Genomic DNA, 26,527 nt, shown 5'->3' with positions numbered 1-26,527 from the left:
TTATTTTATTTTTAATACTTTTAATTTTAATTTTTTTCTTTATTTAATAATTTTTACCTAATAATTTTGATTAGGATTTACCTTGTTAGTTATTTTTTTTTTGAAAGCAATTTGATTAAACATCTAAGGTTAGTTATTACTTATTTATTTAGGGATTGCTTGATTGTTTTCCTAAAAATTAGTTGTGCTCTTTTTCTTTATTTAGTTTTTTGTGAACAATTAAGTTTTTTATTCTGGATTACTTTTTCATTGTATTGTTTATTGATATTGTTTTTAATTTTAAAAAATTGTTTCCTATTGAATTATATATGGATAACCCTGAATTTTTTTTTAATGAATTACTTTCCATTAAGATTTTTGTTATTATATTTATTAATTTTTATTTGTTGTTAATTTTATTTAAAAATTAAGATTATTATTGTTATTAAATTATTTATGATTATACTAATTAATTATTTTAAATAAATTATTAAAATTAATTTTTTGAATACTTTTTAAAATTTATTTATATATTTTTATATAAAATTTTTTACCTAAATTATTTTATATTATCTTCAACAACCCGTCCTCCAAACACAAAATTCTGACTTCGTCGCTAACTCGCTCCTACCCCAGTTGGGTCCGACACCACTCCTTTTTAAAGACAATTTGCACATGCTATGTCTGATGGCATTTGTTCCAATAGGAACAGCAAAGCCATAACATTGCCAGGTCTGACCATCCGCATCGCCCAGTTGACCAACATTTTTCTGGTTGGCTGGCAATTCAACAGCTAAGGCAACAAAGTCGTAGCAATTAACAGCTGACACCATTCACATCATAACCAAACCTTTTATTGTAGTAAGATACCAAGCTAAAGGCATTACAAACACACGTTCGTTTGTTACAAAGTTGATTGTAACTAGATATGCAAATTCCCATATATAACAACAATATAAAGCTAGATACCCCAACTATATAGGTATATATATGTTCCTACCAGCCAAACCATAAAAACATTAAACCAGGGTTTTTCAACTGCACTTTATTAGATTGGAAGCAAGACTGCTAAAAGAACGCCTTTTCTTTATGTATGGTGTGGCTTCTCCAAGTCCTCAATACTTGTGGGGCGGAACCAGGCCTTCTCCTCCAGGACCGAGTCCACGGCAACGTTGGCACGCTCCCCGCCGGCAGATGCTTTGAGCTCGGTAGCAGGGCCAAACACCCCAGTCTGCGGGTGTGGAGCCCAGTACTTGTCTGATTGAGGCTTAATCACATCATCAGGAACCACAGTTGGACGGACCTGATCATCCAGGTTCTTGTCATATGCCGATGCGTGTGCACCCCTGCACATAGGATAATCATCATTTGCATGAACATGGGCAACCAGACAAGCTAACTAGCCTTTTACATTAACTTGAACAGTAAGTTTAAGTCATTGACAAATACAATTTGACTAAATTATACAGGTAGAAAAGAATGTGAGGGTGGGTGTGGATGTATCACGTGGAAAGGGTACGTAAAAGCATCCAGAGTCAAGAGAGTGAAGATAATACCATTCCATTCCAACACCCCAAAAATGGAGTTTGATAAGACACGTGACGCGCTTATGACTCCCATCAGATAACAACCTCCAACCGACAAATCCTTTTTCTTTTTTTTTTTCCTCGCTCCTTCTTTTTCTTGCATTAATTTTTATTATTTACAAAACATTTCTCATTCAAGCTGACGCCTTGAAAATCTTTAATATTACTATAAATAATTACAATGATCGGCTGTGGCCAGTCCAGGTCTGGTTTTATAAAAGATCCACCCGACGTAATTTGGACGCCTACCACACAAGATGTCAATATTTCTTAAATTTTATTTATCATTAATTAAAATTAACACGTAACATAGAAGAATTAATAACCGTAATAAAGAGCGAATGAAATTCATTTTCAGAAAACTCAATATATTAAACATAAAACTTATATAGCCAAAGATAATTAATGTGATAATTCATATACAAATTCTCGATTATAGCCAATATTGACTATAGAATATGCTTGATATTACGCAGTACTATTTAATTTTATATAATTATTATCTTCCTCAAAAAATAATAAATATGAATTCAGTGACATAAAGTTCCCAAGAACTTAAATAATAATTTTATTTGTCAAAAAGAGAAGGAAAAAAGAAACGTAATTTTCACTAAAGTCCAAAAGGAAAAAAAAAAGGTTTAGTGCCCCGGTAAAGGACAGGTGTCCAATAGGAGACAAAAGAGCCGTGTGTCCTTATCCGGTTATCCCTTCCTTAGCCCCACCCCCACCAAGTACGGCATTTTCCCACCCTGTACGAGTTTATCGATTATTGCAATAACCAGTCCATCGCTATGATTTTAATTAAGCACCCTTTTATTTTTTTTTCCTATTTTTCTTTTTCTGGAAAAAAATGTTATACTATACACACTAACAGAATTAAAAATTAACAAATTTCGATTAAGTTAATAATAGGTGTTAAAAGCGGAAAAAATCAAAATTAATTAAATAATTAGTATAACTTAGATTAATTAAGAATTAAGTAATACTAAAATGATGGGACAAAATAATCAAAGGAGATCCATCAAATTTAGTAATTCACCTAACCAAACCAAAATGATACTCGATTTGAATGCAATCTTCATTACAAATACATACAAGAAAATCATATAAAAAAAATCATTGGGAGCAATTTTCCCAAAAGAAAAAATACTACAAAAAACATGGTATTGAGGAAAAACAGTTTTTTTAACAATTTTCTTAAAAAAATATACAGAAAAAAACATAGTAGAAGCAAGAAAAATGAGGGGAAAGAAGTAGTGTGTCAGGAATTCAGCAAGCACAGGCAAATCAAACCAAAACCATAGCCTTATCGAGAAAAACATTGAAAAAAAGTGTTAAGGAAATGAAGGAAGAAAAGGGCAAGCAAGATAGAACCTGATAGCAACAGCAACAGCAGCAGCAGCAGCAGGCTGAGAGGGAGTGGTGGTGGCGTTGAAGTGAGTTGGGTGGCGAGTGGAGCTGCGGTCAAGAAGTCGCTTCCCCAAGCTGGCGATCCCTCCACCACTCTTCCAATTGGCTGCCATATACCAAAAGAACAAACAACTACAAAAACGCAGAGAAAATATATAAAGAGAGGAGAAACGAAAGGAACGAAACAACGGTGATGATGGATAGATTTATTTCCCCTCGATTAGTGGTATTTATATAACAAGAGAAAAAGAGTTAAGTAGAAGCATCATGCCGATGCGAGACTCACTGCATTCTCTCCCTCTCTTTCCCTCTTTGCCCGCCTAACACCGCACCTAACCGCTAACACCCCCTACACCAACGAACCGTTTTCTTTTTCGCAACCGTTATGACGGAACTCTAGTGCTGACTTTTGGTTTTTTGTTTTTTTCTAGAAAATTTTATGTTATAAATCGAGCCTAAAATGTTTTACAAGATTATGGATCAGTTATGTCAACATTATAATTTCCTTAGCTATAATTATATTTCCGGTTGAATATGGCATATATTTAAATTTATTTATAAAATTTAAAAATTTTATTTTCAATTAATGAATAATAATTTTTAAAATAATTTGAGAATTTTCACTTTTTGAATTTTGATAATAACTTGAAACTTGTGCGCTTCATCTGAATATAATTATATCGATTTATTATTATTTTTCATTTATAACTAAATGTAAAGGAACATAGGGGAGGTATATCTACGATGTCATTGGTCGGAGTTTAAATGCTTTTTTAGTTTTAATAATTATCCTTTTTATGCGGATTTAGGATGGAATATTCTGGTGGACCGTTAGTTGTGGGGTAACGTGGTGTTAATTGACGGTGTTAGTCATTGGTTGAAGCCAAATAGTTGTTATTAAGTGACGGTTTTGTCCTTAGTGGGGTGAGAATTTTTTGTACTTGGACGGGTACGGTTTCTACGATTTGGAGGCCCAAACTGGAAATTGGGCGTCGTTGGAATATTCGTGAAAATATCGTGAAAGCAAAGGACCGATTCCGTAGAGACTTGGACAAAGGAATTTCCATCTTCCATCTACGTTCACTTTTTGGGCTTTAAGTTCTAACTATAAAGCTGCGGTAATTATTTTTCTTTTTTTTTTTTTCATAAAAAAAGATTTATCTTAAATTAAATATTCAAAATTTAATTTAATAATAAGATGATTACATATTAATATTATAATATTTTTAAAATTATAAAAAAAATAAATATTTAAAATACAAAACAAAAAAACGTAAGAGTTACCAGTGATAAAAAAAAAAGGGAAAAATAAAAATATTATGTATGAGGTAGTTCATTTAAACAATATTCTATTTTTTTTTATTTTATAAAGATGTAATAAAGCCAATACCTTACATGAGAATGAAGTCTCGTCGGTTATGAAAAAAAAAAAAAATAAAGGTGGAGCAAAGAAGCATGCTTCAATCCCTTTCGATATTAGGAAAAGAAAGAAAGCACGGTCGACTGAAAAAGATGTAAAGAAAAAAAAAAGGGTGAATGGAATGGAATATAGAGATTTAAAAGGTAGGAGTAATAGGAATAGGAATATTAGGTTTGAGCCTTTGAAAAAAACAATGTTTCTCGAAATGGGTTGTTTATTATTATTATTATTATTCCTATTCCTATTTCGGGGTTTAGGAAGAATGAGAAACGCGTTCCAACCGCGTTGGCCTTGGATATCCTAACAATTTATTCATCTCGCCTTTGTCCACCACTTAAACGCAGTTGACTTGTTATATTCATGAATTTTTATATATTTATAACCTCCTCCTTATTCAACTATCCGAACCAAGTCCCCATTCACGTACATTTGGAAAACAATTTCTTTGTTTAACATGATTATCACGAATTATATTTCGACCATTTTCTTAAAAAAATATATTATAAACAAAATTTAACATAACATTTAAATTGTGTTTACGTTCAATAAACTTGCAACTTAAAACATCAAAAAACTTGACTTCTCTGATATTAATATAGTGATAAAAGGTAAGCACTGAATTAGGGACAAAGTTGGGACTTACACGCATTTACACTCCTGTGTAGAGTGGTGTTCCTTTGTTAATTTTTCAGTACCCTTTACATCCCTACAAGGCCTAGCACATCTTTCTCACTTTCCATATAGTTGAGACTTTTTCATTGATTTGTCTAAAATTAGCCTTGAGAATTTTTTTTTGCTTTACTTGTTAAATTATTCTAATTTGTCTTCAAATACAAATACATCGCTCTACTCTAGACTACCACATATTGTTTTTCCTTTTTGGGGTGCGATGGTATATCCTCCTCCACTTGCTACCAAATGTATTGTAACGTACACGCAAGCTTAATGATACAACCCATAGCTTCACAAATCATGATTGATAAGATCCTAGCCTAGCCTAGCCTAGCCTAGGTGTTACTAATATATAGTTTGCTAATGTTTTCATTGTTTCATACCTTAGAGAGGGATAAGGCCATCGGACAATGTTTTCGACAGAGAAGAAGAAGATAGTGTCAATCTGTGGAATTGCTATTGTTAGTACTCATTATCAAGAAGCTAATAACCAATTATCTGAGGAGGAACAATAACATCTCATGATCAAACCCAACAATCACTTAACCATGCCCCTCTTTTTTCCAAATTACAATAGATTACTCAAATCTTCACACTCCCTTTCAATACTGATAATAATTCATAATTACACCCATTGGGAGTGGGTCACCTTTCAATAAACTGCTCCCACTTAGATAATAGTTAACCACCAAACCTTTTCAAAAACATAATCACGTAAGTCATGGACACTAATGTCCATTACATTATGCTTGACTCCAATACCAAAGGATCAATCGCCATCAAGTGCTTTGCAAAACACATATATCATTATCAAATGCACACACACACGTTAAGCACATGATTAGAATTTCCATATACTGACTGATCACTGACATCTAATGGCCACTGTGTTTTCCCTCTTCACCTATTGAAATTGACTGATTCATTATTTCTTCCCTAGGCTTGATTCATTTTAACATATCAATCATCAGACTGCTCTTTAAATCACAAGATGATTAAAAAGTTTACACAAAACAACCTGCCAGAAAGGAAAACAAAAGGGGAGGTCCATTCCCTGGTGTAATCCTAGCAATTTGGTGCCACTAATGTAAAGAATTTGAAAAAGGAAATCTCAACAACTTTAAGTTTCATAATGGATGTAGAAAGTAAAATCCACAATCACAGAACTAATGTCAAGTGATATGAGCCATAAGCAGGAGGGAAAGCAATCATTACAGCAACTTCCCTAGACAATCCGCTCCAACTCCCTTGCATAACTAAGAGTCTGGTTGATCAGTTGCAGGGATGGAATCTCCTTGCATGGCGCAGATTCTTTGGCCTTCTGGAGAAAGACAAATCCATTCTTCACTTCCCACTCAGGATGCTCCTGCAATTTAAGGGGACACGTCCAACTAAGCTTGTATGCCAAAGCCTTTGACAATATTTTTTTAATTACTCTTTACACAAATGCTTACCTCTTTGATGTATTCCAAAAGTTCTTGATCAAATGAGAACAGCAACATCTGTCGGGCATCATCAATTGAAAGATAATCATATGCCTTCTCACTGCATCCAGCTATTTCATCTCTGAAAATGACAAATTATGAATAGTTATTCTAACAAGTATTAAGCAATGCACATGAAGAAAATGTAGAGAAGACTCTATTACTTAAAAGCAGCATATGAACATGGAAGTGCCACCAGCAAGAAACTCTCAGGTGGTCAAAACAGGCAGTACCATCAGCACTGATGTTATAAAGTCGTTAAATGAACTTAGGTTCAAAATAATTGTGGATACAACCACTATTCAAAAAAAAAAAAAGAATTGTGAATACAACCAAAATTTAAATAAAGTTTTGTCACGTTTCAATTTTCTTGTCCCCCTTTGTCATGTTTCAACTTTCTTGTCCCCCAAAACTATCACCATACATCAAAGATATTTGCTTACCTCACTGTTTTTGCCAAGAGATCCATGAAATAAACATAAGTTTCATGTGGTGCAGTCTGTCTGGCACTCAACACACGGTTGTAAGCCCCTTCCATAAACGATTGCTCCAGCTCCACAGCATGCTTGATGCAAGGATTTTCTAAAGCAGTGGCTGAAAGCAGTTCAAGTTCAGTATGGAACTCAGCAATCCTATTCTGGACAAGAAGTCTCAAGAGATTAAGACCTAAAATTGGGTACTCTTGAGGGGATGGTGGAAGGCGGCTACTGCTCAATCAAAAGAAAAGCATAATAATTAGCATCACTTCCATAAACTAAAGGATAGAGTCTTCGAGATAAAAAAGTAATAAGCACATACGAGAACGCACATTGTAAGAAGTGGAAGTGTACTTAATACCTTGATTATATAATATATAAATACAGAAAATTTGTCTAAATGGGACAAGTTTAACAAATCTAGTGTACCAACATAATCATACAACAACCTATTTAATTTCTTCAACCATTAAAATTCTTACAAAACTGAAAAAAGGAGATATAACTAATTATATAGAGAAGTGGCACAAGATAAAACAAAAGAAGGAAATATAACAACCAAGAAATGTTTAGGAGTGGGAACAAAATGGAATTCCTCTACAGCACATCCTAGATGATCTGAAGTGTAGAAAGACATCTTTTACATATGTTTCCCCATACTTTAATAAATGTGCAAGAGTTGGAAGCATAGAATTTGGCAAGAGGACAGCAAACTTAATCAGGGTCACGCAGACGAGTTCAGAAAATAGAGGATAAGTTACACTATTATTCTTCATGACACTTGGCAGCATTATTGGCAGCTTTTGCCAAGCAGATTCATTGACCACCAAAATGGCCATGCTCATGGTAGTCAATGTAGATCTGATCCAGAGATACTACCTTAACATTAACATTTTAATCTACAGATTCTTATTTCTATTAAAGAAGATGCCAGCCATTAGCAATATCTTTGATAATATATACACTTTTAGGCCATTATGATAAATTTCACTCAAAAAGCATTGAACATACATATGGAAAATAATTTTCCAATATTTTTTGTCATCAACATCATCCCACAATTTAGACCTACAAGTCCTTTTGAATTATTAAACCTTCTAACTCGATGTTTCTACTGAGACAAATTGTTATCCATCTTTTATAAATCGTTATGCAGGGCTTTAGAGAATGTAATCTCTTATATATTCATCTATCCTACACACCTAGAGAGAAAGGGGAGGAAATTACATCAACAACAAGAAGAAGAAAACTAAGCATAAATAGAAAATTATACATACAGGACAATAGCTACACTAAGGTGACAAGACAAAATTCCCAAAATAGGGAGCTAAACTTTCATCATAGCTCTGAAAGGCAAGCAACTAACCCAGCATCAGTATAATAGGGCTTCAACTGGAAGAAATCCCTTTCAAAGGCATCTTGATCCTCAATCTTCACACTAAGGACAACAGCATGCTCATAAATTTCCCCTGAAAATGTCAGGGAAAAAGAAAGGAGTAAACAATTGATAAATTTATAATCTTCAAACAAGTAGAGACTTAAATTCTCATGCCTACTCAAATTCGTTAAAACCACTTTCATGTAGCAGCTGAAAGAAACTTTATTTTCCACATCTATACTCCAAAAAGGAGGCTTAACGCTCCCATAAAATAAACAAATAAACTTGCATGTTCCACATCATATCTGAGATTTAGTAAAGGTTTCATGCTAGTCATCACCACTCACAAAGTTCTCCAGTGCCCTTTTTGTAAAACCAGGTTACATTTAGTTTTTGTGCATGAAGCTTCCACTAACAAGTTATGATATATATAGCATCCTTTGAAATATGTGAAAGCTAGTGCTTCAATTAAAGATGAACCAACATACAAAATGAAAAAAAAAAAAAAACCCATTCAGTTAGTCAAAAGAATTACTTGCTAACAGCAATTCATTAATCGCGTTAGGTGTATTTTCGAACAACGGAGGAAGGCTCCTAAACTTTGTCAGCAACACCTGCAATAATAAACCCAAATCACTCTGAGCAGCACTTCAATGTCAAAACTTTTACGAATTAACGAAAAATACTACCAAGCAAAAAACCAAAGAAACAATGTTTTTTTATTTACTTCCTCTAGTTGCAACGCAATCACTTTCATCGATCCCATTTTCAAGCTCAAAGATAGCTAATTCACAATTGAAACATCCAACGTAAAACCCTAAATTCCTAAACCCTAAAATAATCAAACCTCCAAAGAAACTGAAGATTTACAACACAGGCTCGATCTTTTCGAAAGGAAAGAAAGAGGAAAACCTATAATTTTTCTAAAAAAACCAACAGAGATATTAGGTTCTGAACAAGTTAAAATACCTTAAGTTGAGAAAGGAGATTGGCGCAGGAATCGTAATCATTTCTGATAAATGCCGCTTTGAATCGCTCGAATAGCTGCGACACTTCGGTTAACTGTGGATCCATTTCTCTTTTCTCTTTCTTCCCCAAGCTTTCGTGTTGCCGAAACAATGGAAATTCTCTTTCTAATTTTTCTACTTCTACTTACAGCCTACAGCTCTCTTTCTCTATATATATGTTATACACACACGTATAAAAGGAATAAGCTCTTAATTGATTATTACCAAATATGTTTTTTTTTCTTAAAAAAATAAAGTAGTTTAGGAGTAATTTGATAAATTATTAAAATGAAAATATGTTGACAATTTTATTATTTAACTGCATTACTCTAAGATACTTAAAATCATTTATTTTATTATTTTTAAATTTTTATCAAATGTAAAATCTATATAAATTATGTCTATTTTTCACATAAAAAATCTAATAAATTACCTTTTATTCAATTTTCAACTTTTAATAAAATACCAAATTCTTTTTCTACCCAAATTTACTATATAGTACCGATTATTCAACACTTAATTACTATTTAATATTGAATTTTCCGTTTATCAAAATGACTCTTGATAACATTTTATTAATAAAAAAATAAATTTTTTTATATTAATATATTAATATTTTAAATATATTTTAAAATTATACTTAAATAAATATATCTTTTATTAATATAATAATTTAAAATTTTCAGATCGAAGACCGATTCGAATCAAGCCAAACCCATAGAGCTGAGCAAATAATTTGAACCCTTGCAAACCTCTAATATGATAAATTGATAATGGTCCACTAGGAATAAAGAATCAGAATTTTGTTTTGCTCAAGAAGTGCTTCTTAAACTTTGATAAATTTTCATCGAAGAATGTTAAAAAAAAGAACAAAAAAGTTCATTTAGGTCATAACTAAAATGTGTTAAAGGTCGAGTTACTCGATTAAATTCATAAGCTATATTCGATTTGGATCAAATTTGAATATATATTTTCAAGTTTTAGCTCAACTTGACTCGATTTGGGTTGATTAAATTATTTTTTATTAATAAATATTTTTATTTTTAATTTTAAAATATTTATACAATATAATATATTATTATTTTGATATCAAAATAATAAAGACACAAATAATAAAATGATAACCACTCAATAAAAGTGAGGATAAGATTGAACCGAACCAAAGTAGGATAATAAAATTGAACAATATATATTAAGCCAAAACACAATGAACATTTACCTTTGAGAAATAATAATATATCTAGAAGTAAGAAAGTAGATTAAAGAGCTTATTACAATAATGTGAGTCTGGTGTCCATGGCAAAACCCCTTCTAACATTGCATGGTGATGTTGGTTTAATCATATTAAAGGCTGGAAAAAATGTAGTCAAGAATGTTAAAATTGGAAAAGGGACATGCCCATGTGCGTTGCTTAGCAACATCTAGTGTCCATAAACATTGGGTGCATTATATCTTCAAGGTTGAAGTAGGCACCAACTGGTTTGTAAAAGTGTGTTGCATATTGCTATGAAGTGATCATTCACAGTATAGCAGTATATACCAAATTGATGACTTGGTCTAAAGTATTAAAGTGGTTGCCTTTCTAAGTAACTGTATGATTAGAGTGTGATTGTGAACCTCCTTTCGTAGGAGCTGAAAGTGTTGAGGATGAAGCGAGCGGATAATTGATTGTATAAAATTAGATGAAAAATTTATGAAACAAAAAAAGTATCGGAGGATCTTGGATGAATCCCTATTTGAATGTCAAGTGAGTCTGGAGTGTAAAGAAAGAAGAGAATGAGAGAGAGGTTCCTTATATCTCGTGTTCCTCCCTTTTGTACTGGGAGCGTCCCCCATGGCAGGTCATCATGGAAGAACCTTCCATGCATTCTGTTCCTCATTTGTAAAACCAGATGGGTGTTTAGGCATTGAGCTGCCAGGTCTGTGATGGCCCTCTTGGATCTAGAATGAGTGGGCCTTAAGCCTAAAGACAAAAACAGAAGGAACACTTGTCCGTTACGATAAGTAACACTATCCAATCTGGATTCACCATGTATCCATATTCGATTGTGAATAGTTATTAGATTATTGAAGTTTTTGTTAGTTTTTGTTGTTAGTGTATAGCGTTGAATCTCTTCAAGAGAGATTTCTGAAACCTCTTTTTATAGAAAAGAAGATCAAAGAACCTTGGAGTCTGGTCTTGACCCACACAAATTAACATACTTCTTTAAGGAAAAAAGATAAAAAGAAAACAACGTAGCTGATTAATTTGTGGAATTGAGGCAGCCAGGCAGTAGCCTGGCGGGGGCGTGTGCCTCTCAACGTGTACCTGGCTTCTACTGCCACTAAAAGGTTATCTGGTCATGCATTCCTATCCACACAACTTGAACAACCCCGAGGAAGCCACGCCACCTCACTCAACTCAACCGTGACGGACTGAAACCTATGAACTCCTTCCCTTTTATTTCACACTCTTTCTTTCCCTGCCACTTGTTCTTATACCAAGTTCAACCATGTCATCAGCTGTGGTTGCAGGTGCCTCTTCTTCTTGCTCTGCGGCCCTCACCAGCAGGAACAACTCCATCAAAGCTAACCCAACCCCATCTCCCAAGGCATTCACGCCTTATACTTCTCAGGTATGAATGAAATACGTGTCAGAATCAGATCCTCTCAAAATGCTTTCATTTCAAGACCCCAATTAACAGAAACCCCTCTCTTTTCGTTCATGCATGTATAGAAAACCGCATGGCAAGGCCTGTCTCTTCTAGAGGCCAAAAAGGGTGTCTCAGGCTTCTTCCTAGCTGAGAGAAAGAGCAGCTTCAGTTCCAGTCATGCAAGAAGAGGGCTTGAGATCACTGCAAGAACTGCTGGTGCTTCAAGAACTATAGAGGTTGAGGTTGACAAGCCCCTTGGCCTGACATTGGGTCAAAAACAAGGAGGTGGTGTAGTTATCACTGTAAGTTTCGATTCTCCTTCTATCATCGATGTGAGAATGTATCGGAGATTTATTTGTCAATTCACTTTGCTGATAGATATTGATTCACGGTAATTTTTGAAATGGAATTGTTATAGGCTGTAGATGGGGGTGGGAATGCAGCAAAAGCAGGGCTTAAGGCAGGGGACCAGGTACTTTACACCAGTAGTTTCTTTGGAGATGAACTTTGGCCTGCGGATAAGCTTGGATTCACTAAAACTGCCGTCCAAGCAAAGCCAGATTCTGTCTATTTTGTTGTTAACAGGTTTGCCTTCTGATCTAAATCTAATTTCCTTGCTTTTATTTTTCACTTTCTTTTTATTGTATTAGTTGCAAAATTTTGATGATTAGTATAGTGGAGGAAAAAAAGTTGTTGATCCTCTCTATAAATTCATGGTGTAGCAAGCAAACTGCAAGATTTCTTCTTTCTTGTGGGTTAAAGGACCAAAAACAAAAGCTCATATTTGTAGACAAGGAGTTTAGAGTGCTCCCCCTTCCGAACCAGTTATTTCAAATGCCAACTGGAGGAACATAGCTGGAGAATTAGCTTATTGTGGCACTTTGAGTTTTGGACCATTCAATTAATTCCTTAATAATCAAGAAAAAGAGGGGAGCTTGTCAAAGGGCTAAGACAAACAACCTTTTCTTCTGTTTCTTCTTTCCTTTCCACAGTGGCAATATTACTGCTAAACCTGCTCTGTCATTGTTTTTCCTTGAAGAATATGAATGTTTGGCAACTAGAAGATAAACAATGACCAGTCATTTGCCTATCAAAGGAAACAAATTTGAAGTTTTGTGCTTTTTTCCTTCTTCATGTTAGAGTGATAGAACATGTTTCTCCTTTCCAGATAGACATGTCTCATTGCTCATTTTCATTACATTTTGGCTTATCAGTAACCTGTGCTTATTTTTGAAGTTTGACCCTTATATTTCAAACATTATTTTATTATAAAAGAAGAACTTCAGTAACGATTTGCCAACAAACATGCCATCTGGTTGTATCTAGTTACTGGAACACAAGATATAATGTATTAGCGTTAGCATTGGCAATGGCTTCAGCTTGATAGCACTGATGTCTTTTTGGTGGATTTCATGACTGCCTCAGATGAACATTATATAAATATTGCATACTTAAATTTGTATGTAGTGATCCTCCATGACTCTACTATGGCCATCCACCCTTTGAAAATATGTTTTATAAACAGCTTGTATTGCCCAAACTGTTGCAGAACATTAAAAGTAATAAATTTATGTTAACAGTGTAACATAACAAGTTTAGGCAGTGAACATGATGTTTCTGCTGTTCTATCAAAAAGTTAATAGAACACCCTAAATTATTTTAAAACAATTCGAGAACTATGGATCTATTGCAATGCAATAGTTTTCATAACATATTCTATTATGATGCTTGTCAAGCATGCATTAAGAATTAGCATCAAAGATTCACTATTTTGCTTAATGTTCTCTTCCATAAGTGTACCATTTGAAAGCCGCTTAGCCTCTGTTTCTGTTCTATGTATTTTTGAACTGTAAATATTTTAGTAAAATGTATGTGCATAATTATATATACAAATCTATCTAGTTATGCTTACATGCCAAACTGCATGTGCTACCCCTGTGAATGAGGTTATGGTTTCACTAAATTAAGCTGCAAGTCTGCAACTTCTTCTATCTGTTTTTTGATCATTGTTGCTTCTGCTATGTTTTGAGATACAAAATACTATCTCATTTCAAAGATGTACTATAAAAAAATAAATAAAACTAAAAAGTTTTGCAGATATGATGTAGAAAAACATAGATCTTTTTGTTAAGGCCAGCAAGAAAAAATGTAGGTGTTTTTCAGCATCTTCTCATATTTATCTTTTGAAATTTATGTCATCTTCTGACAGAAGCTCCAGTGTGCTACCCTTGGTCTTTTCTGCTTAAAAATTTTATAGACTAACTATAAAATGAGGAAAGATCAAGAGGGGAGTGAATTTGAAATGGAAAAGTATCATGCATCAGTTAATATGAGTTAATGCAGTTGCCATTTAGTTCAAGGTCCCATTTTCACATTAATTTATCAATAATCAAACTCCTTTTCTTAATGTGTTTACTATTTTTCTTTACTAGCATGAAAGTATGAAAAAAAAAAATTCAGCCAATTCACTTTCTTCTGATCTGTATCTGATAGCTCTCCCATCCATTTGATGCAGAGGTGCAGAAGTAGATGTTAAACGATTAACAAAGCGACCAGCACCACCTCGCTTTGGAAGGAAATTGACTGAGGCTCAAAAGGTAAACATAACTTTGGCCTTTGGCCAACTAAGATTCTACTTCACTTTTTGATAAAGAAATACATGCTCAGATGCAATTGCATGTGTATTGAATGAGATCACTTTGCATAGGCAAAAACTAATGGTATACAGGATTTTGCAGGCAAGAGCTAGTCATATTTGTCTTGATTGTGGATACATATACACTGCACAGAAACCTTTTGATGAGCAGGCAAGTCTCTATCCAGTTTCTCGGCAATAATTAAACATCTTATCTGGTTAAGTTATCTGAATTCATATGCAATAAGCAATCTTTCAATCATGCCTGGTATGTTTATGTCCAAAGTATTTGATGAAACCATTGCACTTGATGAAACCAATTATATAAGCAATGGGTTATGGATGCTTTTCAGCTCATATCATCCACATATATTAATGTCCAAAGAATTGGGTAATGTATATTGTGCCTAAAACTGCTCTAGGAGATTAATCATCCTCTCATGATCCATTTTGTGAATAAGAGATTTTTAAATTTTGTCTTCTTTAATTTGCTGCAGCCTGATACTTATGCATGCCCTCAATGTCGAGCACCAAAGAAGAGATTTGCAAAATATGATGTGAATACTGGCAAAGCTATTGGTGGAGGGTTACCCCCAATTGGTGTCATTATTGGGCTGATAGCTGGTGTTGGAGCTGTTGGAGCTTTACTTGTTTATGGCCTTCAATGAAATCCTGTATTCACAGAACTGGTGGTACAAGCATGGGTTTGTGACTCATATTTGGTTTCAATATCAAATGTAAGGAGTTGATAAGTGAAATCTGCCTAAAGCTGCTTCATTAAAAACAATACACTGACCATTGCAATTTTCACATGTCTATTTTCTTCTTCTTTTGCAGCCTGCATATTTTAAGTTAAATCATTTTGTTGCATCGGTTTTCTAAGTAGCTATTGCCTCGTAAGTAGTGATCAATCTGAACAGCCCTAAGCAGAAGAAAAGGATATAAGGATGTCCAGGAACAAGGTTATTATCTGCAAAATGCATGTAAAGTGGTTTGCCATAGGGGTGATCCTCTCTCAAATTCTTAATTCATAATTGGGAGAGGATCACTCCCATGACTTAGGAAACACATAAATCAACTAAGAACAGGATAAATTGGATACATATATGTAGTGATGTTTTGTCCTTGTCAATCTCAAATTGAAACCTTTCTTGTTCAATCCAAAGAGGAAAATCCCATTCAAAATCATCAGTGATCCGGTCTTTCAACCCTGGGTTTCAGCTCCCCTTCTGGGAAGATAGCATTTCATGGAGCATAGTCCTTTAGGGCCCTTGATCCTTCAACACTGCTTCCCATTCCTTTTGGCTCCATGTATAATTTTTTATCCTGTTACAGCTTTCTAATTAGTACTAAAAACAAAACTAACATGGAAGAGCGTGAGATTAAAACGGGAAATTCCGTTGATTGATTCTTAATAGAACGTGCATACCTTAAATCAGTCAACTGAAATAGTCCTATAAAATATCAGAAAGCTTCTAGTTAATGTTCCTGTTGGTGAAGAAACCAATTGAATATAGTTGTTGTCCATCAATTTGGGCTCATTTTTAGAAGTCAGCTCTATCATATCATCAAAAGGAGAACATGTTCACAGACGTTGTTCAACATCCCTCCTTTTCTTTCATAACCAACAGAGTTATCAAATGCAGGGTTGAGTGTTGACCTTAGCTGTATACAGTTGCATACATATATGTATGTACCTAAATTGCTACTGCTATAGATTATCCGCATATGTGTTGACTTGAAGCAACTCTATTGTTTCAGTTTAAGGTTGACTCTCTTTCGCAGGCGAAAAACATGGTAATACCTGAGTATCTTTTCATGAAAATGATTCCCTCTGGATGAAGCTTGCTCTGCATACAAGCTGGAGTATGTTGGCTATGTTTTTTAGTTTTGATATCAACAAGGTTTCAAATGTTGCTAAACAAGATAGAGATATTCCTCTTCATCACAAGGTTTTAGCGTCATTGTCAGAATATTGGCAGGCGGTCGAAGCCTCCACGGCTGAAATTCTACTTGTTGAAAAGGTTGGTGAGAAATGACAGTTGACTACTCGCTTTTGCTTTTATTTAATGCAAAAATTAGTATGTTTAAGTAAATATTTTTAAAATATATAAATAATTTATATTTTATAAAGAGAAAATTAACAAGGTCTACCCAAGTGCTGTTATTAATAAACTCTGTTAATTTAACAAAATATATGTTCGTTGAACTACCAGAGAGAATTAAAACCATGTTGCATGAGTAGATTGCCAAGGCTGAAATGTTAATTTCTTTTAAATTTAATTATGGAAAAATATTTTAAAACACTTAGCTCTAATTCATGGAGAAAAATAAAGTGATTTTATTTTAACATGTACATATATTGGTGTTACTTATTTATTTATTTATTATTGTCATTATTACAGCTTCAATAAATTGACCTTACATAAAATTTGCATGATTGACCTAGTAACAAGGGTTTATGTCTTTTTAATAATGTCTCTATCAATGAAACAATGCTTAAATTGCTTAATCTAATGATGCTGAAAATGAATTATCAATTGATTAGTCCATTCCTAATCCAATGATTGAGACAAGAGAAAGAGAGAAAGATGAAAAAAAAATCTTAAATTTAATGATTGATTATGATAACCACATTCCTATTTAATAATTAAATGTTTGCATTAATTTTTTTTCATTTTCACGGTTAATTAAACGTTGCAAAATATCAAAAATTATAATGTTATCTTCTTAATATTTACATTTTCAATAATCACCTTACGTGTATAAGATAACTAATGTTACTTTGAGATTTAAATTTTCAGTATCTTTATTTTTTAAGGAAAATACCTAGTCTTAGAGTTTTTTTCTCTCTTTCATTATTAAATCATAATTTAATTTATTGAAAGTTTAAAATAAACAAGACGAGTTCACCGTGTTGACAATATTGAATAAAGAAAAGTGATTCTTTTATTTAGGAATATTTAAATAAAGTTTAAAAATTAACGTAATGTACTGGTAATACTATTATTAATAATGTTACTTTGACTGTGCATAATACAATACTAGGGGTTTAGAAAAAAATAATAATAATAGTAGAGCTGCCACTAATCACAATTTCAGGGTCAACATAACATAAAGTTAATTATAATGTAACATTTCTTAGGTGGTTATCCTATAAATATTTCCTTTTTTTTTTTACTTTTAAAAGTTCATTGTGTAATTATCTTATAAATTTTTACTTTTTAATCAAAATTTGAACTTGAGATTTTCAAATTAAAATTTTCAACTTTGAATTATTAGTGAGTTGTCTTTAAGATTTTGGATTGTATTAAATAATTGAAAATCCAAAAAGAAAAAGAAAACAGGAAAATAAATATGACAATGCGTAAATAATATAAATTTTAAAGAAAAAAATTATTTATTTTATTATTTAATATAATTGTTTCTTTTTTCATATTTTTATAATTTTCCTTGATTTAATAAGTTAAGAAATTACTAAAGAGTTTTTATTAAAAAAATAGAAAATAGTAGAAAGAGAAAACATATTCCTTCACTAAGAAAAATGTAATGGTCAAAATTCTCGTTATGTCTCCATATTCATGCATTTTGTTTAATTTAATTCATATACTCAAAATCAAGAAAATTTTATTTTTTAATTTTAAAAATTATTTTAATTTATTTTTTTTTCTAACGACATTCAATTTAATTGTTAAAAATAATAATGTGGTAGTGTCACTTCACTCATTACATGTTGACATAATAGTGCCATGACAGCAATATGCACCTAAATTACCATATCAACAATTTGAGTCCTTTTTACTTATCACATTAGCATTGTGTGCCATGTTCATGCTATGTTAATGCTGATATCATCATCTTTAATGATTACAATGAATGTTATTAGGAAGAGGTTAAATTGGAATAATTTTTAAAATTAAAAATTAATTTATTTTAATTTTAAGTATATGAATTAAATTGAATAAAATGTGTGATACAAGGACTTGATAGTTATTTTGATCAAAATATATTTATAAACATATAAAAGACCTCCCCAAGACACAGACAAGAGAACATCAACACTGATACCAACTTTACGTTTTCCCCTTGAAACAAAAGGCTTCCATAAGCCTAAGTAACTTCTCTATCAGTCTCAGTTTCGAAAGCAAAGAGAAAAAGAAGAGTAAGAGAGGAAGAGATGGAGAGGAAGGCTATAGTTTTATGCAATGTTGTGGGTTTTTTGGGGATATTATCGGCCGTAACTGGCTTTGCTGCTGAAGCTACTAGGATTCAGGTAAAAATAATATTATGGGCTTTTAATTAGATCTTCTGTTCTGGGTTTCTTTTAAATTCTTGTCTTTTTTGCTTTTTTTTTTCCCTATTAGTTTCTTGCTTTGCTTCACACCTACCCTGTGTTTTGGGTGATTAAAAAACTGTTACCTTGAATTTCTTTTCCTATTGCTGTTGTTGGTTTTATTTATTAAGTGTATGTAGTAGGGTCGAAAAATGGAAATTTAAGCTCAAGAAAGATAGGTTTAGTTGGTTTAATCGTCTTTTTGAAGTAGAAAAGCTTAATTCTTTTGGATAGAATTTAGTTGTAAGTTCTTATGCCAAGTTCCTTAACTTTGTTATTCTTGTTTTGTTCTATGTATTTTTTGTGGAAACTGAAAAAAATAATGATTTTACTGCTTTAAAACCCCAAAGGAAGCAGGGGCTTCAATTTAATTGATTCCAACTTATACAACATTTTGTTGGGCTCTAAGTGTATTTTTGCTACTGTTTTTCCACTAGAATTCTTCTGGAGGGATGAAGGTATAAGAAAAGAACCAAAAAAAAAAAAAAACTCAGTCTTAACCACTATAAAGTAGAAATGCAATGTATTTAAGCGTTAGTTATTATTAAAAAGTATTGTGGGAGAGACAAATTATTTTAGACCAGAGTGGCATATGGAATATTTGGTGCCTCATTGGTTGGGCTACTAGTGTGATTTGATGTCTAGAATGTGAAGTCATCGGACTCATCAATTAATGGGAGATTTTCCAACAATGTTCTGCCAGATTTCTCTTTCTTTTTTCATCAATTTTAGTAATTCCGGCTAATAGAATGAGTATCGGTTCAAATCACTTTCATATAATACTGGTGTAAGTTTGGTTTTGTGCTTGCTTTTAAGTTGATTTTGCAACAAGTGTTCATTTGATTTGTTGACTTTGGTCCTTTTTGTTGCACCTGAGAATCAATTTATTTGACTCCATTGGCACTGACTTGCTGCGTTCCGCCATTTTCATTGGGATCACAATTTATTCACATAAATGCCTGTTGCACCAAAATTTTTGCACTGCTTCTTACTCTCACGCTTTCATGCTATTTTTAAGAGCTGAGTTAAACTGTTAAAAGCCTGACATGCAAGGTGTTGATGCCATTATGCTACTAAAGATAAGTACAGATTGAAGAATTTGGATTTTTAAATGCAGGATTTAATTTTTTCAGAGAAGTATAAATAGTGAATATATAGTTGATTTATCTATTTAATCCAAAATGCCTGCTATGATAAATTGTCTTAAACCAGTTTCCAATTGGAGCATTGAAACTGAAAATGTGAATGGCATGCTAATACTTATTTTGATATGTTGTCAATACTGTTCTGTGCATTGGGTAAGCTTACTTGAATATGGTTTTTTGAAATTCTTGAGACTTCCAACTGTTCTTTTTTCTCTCTTATAGGCTTCGCAAGTTAAGTTTATTTCCCCTACACAATGTCAATACCCCCGGAGTCCTGCACTTGGCCTTGGCTTAACTGCAGCAGTGGCGCTTCTGATAGCTCAAATAATTATAAATAGTGCAACAGGGTGTATTTGTTGCAAAAGAACCCGTCAAACTTGGAACTCTAACTGGACAAAAGCTCTTGTCTTCTATGTTGTTTCTTGGTAATTCTCGAACACAACTTGTAGCAAAACTTTATTCCTGATTTTTTGTTTCATATTTTTTTTCCTTTTTTTTTTCTGGTAGGGACTAGAATATGGACCCAGGATCTTGCCCTTCCTTCCTAGGATATTTACCCTTTATCACTGCACTAGACTGCAATGGCCTTTTTTGTTCAGTTTGATTTTTTTATTATTATTTTAGATAAGAGGACACACCATGACTCAATCACCCATATGATGTCAGTTAAACCAAAGTGGCTCAGTTTGATGTTTTTGGTTTTTTCCTCTGAGAGAAAAGAATAAATCAGGATTTGATGATAGACAGGTCTACTTTTCTAAATCAAAAGAAGCTTCCTCCACTTGCCTGTTGCTGGCCTGGAATCAGGCATATTTGTAATAATCATTATTAAAATCACAATAGCACATGAACCAAAAATTTGAATGGCATGAGTTTTAAACTTTTGTATTTCTATGCTATCCTAGGTTACCATATGTGGTATATATATATATTCAAATTGCTAAATGCATGCACATGTGCACGTACATAAAGATAGAGATGGATAGCAGTTAATATTGATTTATATGAAAAAATCACTTTTGGATTTGAATGGATTTCATTGCTTTTACAAATGCGTTCATATTTCCTATGATTTCAAGATGTACCCATATATACACGTCATACTTTTGGGCATATATTAGCTGACTTTGTTAGTTTGAAATTCAGACACATTTGTCCTGGCCACTTATAATGTAGACAACGTTTACTAGGTCTAATAATCTACTTGATAAGGTATTGGGAAGAAATTAATTGATGAAATGCTGGGCATTTTCATATGCGTGATGGGCTGTGGCATTTTTGCTTTACCTCAACACTTATCCGCAGAAAATTGAACCAAAATTCCATATATAGCTATAGATGCATATCTATCAAGACACCATGTCAAATGGTGCTTTCACAGTAGATGGGTTAGGAGTTTATTGTGACCTTAAACTCTGGTTGGGCTTCTCCATCCATTGCCAATTGGTTATAGGTGCTTCACATGATATCAACGCCTGAGTTATATGTTTCCCTGCATGTTCTTTCTTGCTCTATCTTTGTAGTCTGCATGTTAGGCCCATTACTTTCAGTCGGAATTTGGTCTACATGTTAGGAGTCTTGTTAAGTGGTATATTCAGACGAGTTTGGTTTTAGTTTTGTTGTGTCCTTGGATTCAAATTGGGTTTTGGCATCTATTGCCTATTGGTTTTACGATGGATGCTTAACGATCTACCAGTGTATGCTTCAGTTGGTTGTTGAATGCAGCAGTGAAAGAGGAGGATTTAGTTTGAGAAGCATAGGACTAAAAAACTGAAGTTGTAGGGGTATTTTGGTTGCTTTTCAGCCCAGCATGTTTCATACTGCTAGCAGTTGCTTGGGTGAAGGTTCATATGTTGAGAATGAGCGGCTTTTGAGCTGTCAATCTGCCTGGAGAAAGAACTTTGAATTGGAGGGGTATGTAGGTATATAGATTGCACTTCTTGAAGTAGTTTATTGAAGTGTGATATTGTGACTTATGTTCAGGAGTCTTTTTCTTGTTATAGCAAACTGAGAATCCATTGAGAAATAAACTTCAAGGACTGAATTGGTATAATCTTCTCGAGATCCAAAATTATGACTTTCTTAATTTTCTTTTGATTGATAGTTCATTATGGACTATCTACAGGGATATGGTGTGAGGATGGATATGGTATATCAAGACTGTTATAAAAGCTTTAGGTTATTTTAGTTAGAGAATGGTTAGTGCCTAACTTGAGGGGAAAGAGTTTTTACCTGTTGTTGCTTAAATTGGCCTCTGAAGCTATGATCTATAGCTTATGATTGAAAAGAAATGCCTGAATGTTCATGTGAACATAAAAGAGAGCAAATCGTTTAACTTTATGATACCATGTTAGTAGTCCAATGTAGGGTTAGTGGTGAAAGAGTAGAGAATACTTTGTACAATTGCATTTCTGTTTTTTCTTGTGTTATTCCTTGTTTTACGCTCAATAGTGATGTAGGCTTTGCTTCTATTTTGTTTATAGATTGGTTGTTGCTTGCAGTGTGCCAACTTTCTCTTTTAAAAATTAATTCAAATGCTTGTTCATCCAGGAGTAAAAAACTTGTTTCTTGGCATAAAATTTCTTTTCTAGATTTCTTAATATTTACATATTTATATTGGTCAATGGTGTATGTATTGATTCCTTATTCATGCAGGTTCACTTTTGTTATAGCTTTCCTTCTCTTACTAACTGGTTCCGCACTCAATGATCAACATGGTGAAGAGAGTGTGTACTTTGGCAACTACTATTGCTATGTTGTGAAACCTGGAGTCTTTGCTGGGGGTGCTGTCTTAGCTCTTGCAAGTGTCACTCTTGGAATCTTCTATTATCTAACCGTAAACATGGCAAAGGACAGTACTGGTCCTTGGGGCAATGCACCTGTTCCTAATCAAGGTGGCATAGCCATGGGACAACCTCAGTTCCCACCCCAGAGCTCTCAAGATCCTGTTTTTGTTCATGAAGATACTTATATCAGGCGGCAATTTACTTGATCAAAACGCTAGACGTATTTTTCTCCAGGTGTCATTGGCATTTTGGCTCCTGCTAGTCTTGAAATCAGTTTCGTTGTTGTATTATGGGGGCATCAAAAGGGAGCTAGATAGTATTTATATGGGTCCAGTATCAAGCTACATAGAATTCTGAAAGTTCTTTTCTTTCTTTATATTTTTCTTGTATATTTTATATGAGATAGGTTTTTGGCCGCATGAATTGCTTGTAATCAATTTTCTCTTAAGATTTCCCGTTTCAGCTGTCTTAGATGCCTTGTGTGATTTATGCTGGCTATAGGAGTTACCAGAAAGACAAGGAGGATAAAGTGTTTTGCCAGGCAGAGGCTTTAGCATTGCGTTTGGATTAAGGGCTATTAAAAGCTTGTTCTGGAAAATGTTCTTCATACAGCCCAAGCTTTTCAACCTTAGCCTATAACCAAAATGAGCCTTCTTATATTTTATAACCCATCCCTCTTCCAAGGTTTAATTTTAAAACCTTAAGATAAAAGATCTGAAAATTAAACAACATTACTGTCCCATAGGAAAATTGCTCCATTGCTGTTAATAAGTAAATTTCTTATTGGAGTATTCTGTAAATAAGTAAATTTCTTATTGGAGTCTCCGAATACAGTATGCCAAAACGGATTGGGTTCTGACATCTAAAACCCAGCGACTAAATGAAAGAAACCTAGTGAGGTTATTGTACAAACTTGAATAGGATGCACGTTCAGATCTCCAATCTCATCAAACTTGTTTAAAAGTGGCAGCTTGAAGTGATGCACTGGCAAAACTCGACTTCAAGGTTAACCAGTCAAAGAAGTAATTAACCTCAAGCATATTCTACATTGTTGATGAAATTTTATCAAGCTGGTTTTTTCTTTCTTTGATTTTCTCATGATCAAATATTTTGTCCTCAAATGTGAAGAATTAATAAGCGATTTAATATAATAACAGATAAACAACAAAAAATTAATCCTCATAATAACAAATAGGGGATTTTTTTTTTTAGTCCTTATAAATAACGTGTTTTTGTAAATAACTCTCGGGATAATTTTAACTGTTTTTAGCCATCAGAAAAGATTTTGGGATAAAAATGCCTTTAATGAGCCATCTTCGTTAGCATGCAGTCTCAAACAGGAGAAAAATGGGAGAAAAAAAAATAAATATGCAAAGATTGGTTGTGCAAAATACCCATTTTTTTTCCGAATGTTGTGCAAAACAAAAAAATGTTGCATGAGATGGGTTTTCAGAGATTTGGGACATGGCATTCAGATAATAGGAGAAGAGAGATATTAAATCGAACGAGGAATCGGTCGTCATGAATGGAAAGCTTGACTAATGATGTGAAACCAGAAATCTTTAATACGGTGGTGAATTGAAAGGAGAAAGATGTGAATCCAAAGCACGAAATGGTCTTGCTATAGCAGGCCATATGTTAGATGGCTGTTTTTAGAGTTTGTGAAACGTCATGTTGGGAATGTGTGACACGACACCGTTCAGAGTTGGTGAGACGCAATAGAGGGAACCTGTGAGACGCTAGAGTTAAGAGTTGGTGACACGCCATGGTGCGAATATGTGACACGGTAGCGTTCAGAGTTGGTGAGACGCCATGGAGAGAATTTGTGACACGCTAGAGTTAAGAGTTGGTGACACGACATGGAGGGAATCTATGATACGTCGACGTTCAGAGTTGGTGAGATGCTATGGATGGAATCTGTGACACGCCAGAGTTAAGAGTTGGTGACACGTCAGCGTTAAGAGTTGGGACACGCCATAGAGGGAATTTGTGACACGCCAGCGTTCAGAGTTCGTGAGACGCCATGGAGGAAATTTGTGACATGCCAGAGTTCAGAGTTGGTGACACGCCATGGTCATAAGCTGTGACACGCCAGAGTTCATAGTTGGTGACACGCCATGGTCATGTTTAGAGTGTGTGACACGGTATTGCTTGAAAAGTTGATACGCCATGGTCATGGTTAAAGTGTGTGACACGACAGTGCTTGACCAGCTGACACGTCATGGTTTGAAATAGAGAGAGGAAAAAAAAACGGGCAGTTAACGTGGTAATCGTTTGGACTTCCATTGAATTAATTCCCCTTTTTCAGAATAAATAAGAATATTAGCAGGCCATATTTCATTTTAAACAGTTATTATTCAGAATTCATAATGTCTGTGTGATTCATTTTTCATTCTCGTCGGTACTGGAGTGTTCCAGAAGGCTCTTTGCAAGCGGAACGACACCACAACACCAGCAAAAATTTCGGCCATGAATGAAGAGGTCAGTGAGTTTCAAATTAAAACATTCTTGTGTTCGTTAATTTTTTGGTTTTTTCCTGGGTTTGTTTGATATGTTCGGGTTTTTTTGTTTTATTTTGCAAATGTTTAGACTATATTTTCTTGTTGGTTTGATGGTTGTTAGGGTTAAGTCGTAGTGGTTTTAGGGGTTTTGGGTATTTACCGTGTGACGCCATTATTATTATAGTTGGTATTGGCGTGTGACAATATTTTACTTGATATGCATAGCATGTGACAACATTTTACTTGATATGCATGGCGTGTCACAGCATTTTACTTGTTATGCATGGTGTGTGACAACATTTTACTTGTTATGCATGGCGTGTCACAACATTTTGATTGCAATGCATGACGTGTCACAACATTTATTCTTTATTTATGTCTTTAGTGTACCTTGTTGCACATGACGGCTTAACTCACTGGTGCATGTGTGCCATGTTTTGCAGATCCAGCGCAGACAGTATGAGGAACTTGACAGTTTGCTGATTGTGCCGAGGGAGAAGTGGGCGTTCAACGTCGCAATTAACACCCACTGTAAGTGGTCGCAGCTGCATTACATCACAAAGACTCTCCAACAGAAGGGGGAGTACGATCCAGTTAAGCGTACCTGCTTCAGAATGCTCCTGGACGTCTATCCACAAGGGTACTTTTACATCGGTCTCTTGCACAGCATCATGATTCACCGGATCATTGAGAGCCAGTCAATGGACCATGAGCTATGGTTTGCCATTGGCAAGAGTAAGGCGCGGCTATCAAAGCAAGAGTTCTGCCTCATCACCGGGCTGAAGTTTAGTCCAATGCCCGATGTGTTCAGACGACCATACGAGGTTGCTGCGGAGGGAATTTGTCACGACTCAAATTTCGGGCCATGACCGGTGCATGGATCCAATGGATGTAATCCACTAAACCTAAGCAAGCCTATTATTTATCTTACTTATAATTCCATCTATTATCACTAAGTCATATTTCATAACTTTGAATCAAAATAGTGATATACATTGCCAACTCGTACTGGCATTACTCATTTAAAATTTACATTAAGTTCATCTATACATAACAAAATAATACTCGACTTCCAGCGGAGG

At 34.0% G+C, this 26,527-nt stretch overlaps 4 protein-coding genes across 4 annotated transcripts; 2 read left to right on the top strand and 2 right to left on the bottom strand.

Annotated features, from left to right (window-relative positions):
- Positions 812–3,349, bottom strand: LOC18599453. The gene is made up of 2 exons (XM_018122384.1): positions 2,940–3,349; positions 812–1,325 (listed from the first exon to the last, which is right to left on the bottom strand). Exons 1-2 carry the CDS (start codon positions 3,086–3,088, stop codon positions 1,067–1,069), a joined length of 408 nt encoding a protein of 135 aa, XP_017977873.1. The 5' UTR covers positions 3,089–3,349; the 3' UTR covers positions 812–1,066.
- LOC18599452 (26S proteasome non-ATPase regulatory subunit 8 homolog A) lies at positions 6,018–9,609 on the bottom strand. Its single transcript, XM_007029430.2, has 6 exons — positions 9,375–9,609; positions 8,941–9,019; positions 8,394–8,496; positions 6,995–7,258; positions 6,522–6,633; positions 6,018–6,433 (listed from the first exon to the last, which is right to left on the bottom strand). The coding sequence occupies exons 1-6, from the start codon at positions 9,477–9,479 to the stop codon at positions 6,293–6,295; spliced, it is 804 nt and encodes a 267-aa protein (XP_007029492.1). The 5' UTR covers positions 9,480–9,609; the 3' UTR covers positions 6,018–6,292.
- On the top strand, positions 11,659–15,496 carry LOC18599451. Its single transcript, XM_018122320.1, has 6 exons — positions 11,659–12,027; positions 12,129–12,347; positions 12,464–12,630; positions 14,561–14,642; positions 14,784–14,852; positions 15,178–15,496. Exons 1-6 carry the CDS (start codon positions 11,905–11,907, stop codon positions 15,346–15,348), a joined length of 831 nt encoding a protein of 276 aa, XP_017977809.1. The 5' UTR covers positions 11,659–11,904; the 3' UTR covers positions 15,349–15,496.
- Positions 18,704–23,414, top strand: LOC18599450. Its single transcript, XM_007029428.2, has 3 exons — positions 18,704–18,953; positions 20,381–20,583; positions 22,814–23,414. Exons 1-3 carry the CDS (start codon positions 18,858–18,860, stop codon positions 23,148–23,150), a joined length of 636 nt encoding a protein of 211 aa, XP_007029490.1. The 5' UTR covers positions 18,704–18,857; the 3' UTR covers positions 23,151–23,414.

Source organism: Theobroma cacao, chromosome 5, assembly GCF_000208745.1.
Source record: "Theobroma cacao cultivar B97-61/B2 chromosome 5, Criollo_cocoa_genome_V2, whole genome shotgun sequence".
In the NCBI taxonomy this organism is placed as follows: Eukaryota; Viridiplantae; Streptophyta; class Magnoliopsida; order Malvales; family Malvaceae; genus Theobroma; species Theobroma cacao.
This window is presented reverse-complemented; position numbering and strand designations above follow the sequence as displayed.

Coding starts and splice junctions, on each gene's coding strand:
- LOC18599453 (XM_018122384.1), bottom strand. CDS start 3,088: ATGGCAGCCAATTGGAAGAGTGGTGGAGGGATCGCCAGCTTGGGGAAG. Junction 1,326..2,939: donor GCTGTTGCTGTTGCTATCAG/GTTCTATCTTGC, acceptor TCCTATGTGCAG/GGGTGCACACGCATCGGCAT.
- LOC18599452 (XM_007029430.2), bottom strand. CDS start 9,479: ATGGATCCACAGTTAACCGAAGTGTCGCAGCTATTCGAGCGATTCAAA. Junction 8,497..8,940: donor TAATGAATTGCTGTTAGCAA/GTAATTCTTTTG, acceptor TGACATTTTCAG/GGGAAATTTATGAGCATGCT. Junction 6,634..6,994: donor CTCTTGGCAAAAACAGTGAG/GTAAGCAAATAT, acceptor TGTCATTTTCAG/AGATGAAATAGCTGGATGCA.
- LOC18599451 (XM_018122320.1), top strand. CDS start 11,905: ATGTCATCAGCTGTGGTTGCAGGTGCCTCTTCTTCTTGCTCTGCGGCC. Junction 12,028..12,128: donor TCACGCCTTATACTTCTCAG/GTATGAATGAAA, acceptor ATGCATGTATAG/AAAACCGCATGGCAAGGCCT. Junction 12,631..14,560: donor GTCTATTTTGTTGTTAACAG/GTTTGCCTTCTG, acceptor CATTTGATGCAG/AGGTGCAGAAGTAGATGTTA.
- LOC18599450 (XM_007029428.2), top strand. CDS start 18,858: ATGGAGAGGAAGGCTATAGTTTTATGCAATGTTGTGGGTTTTTTGGGG. Junction 18,954..20,380: donor CTGAAGCTACTAGGATTCAG/GTAAAAATAATA, acceptor TCTCTCTTATAG/GCTTCGCAAGTTAAGTTTAT. Junction 20,584..22,813: donor GTCTTCTATGTTGTTTCTTG/GTAATTCTCGAA, acceptor TTATTCATGCAG/GTTCACTTTTGTTATAGCTT.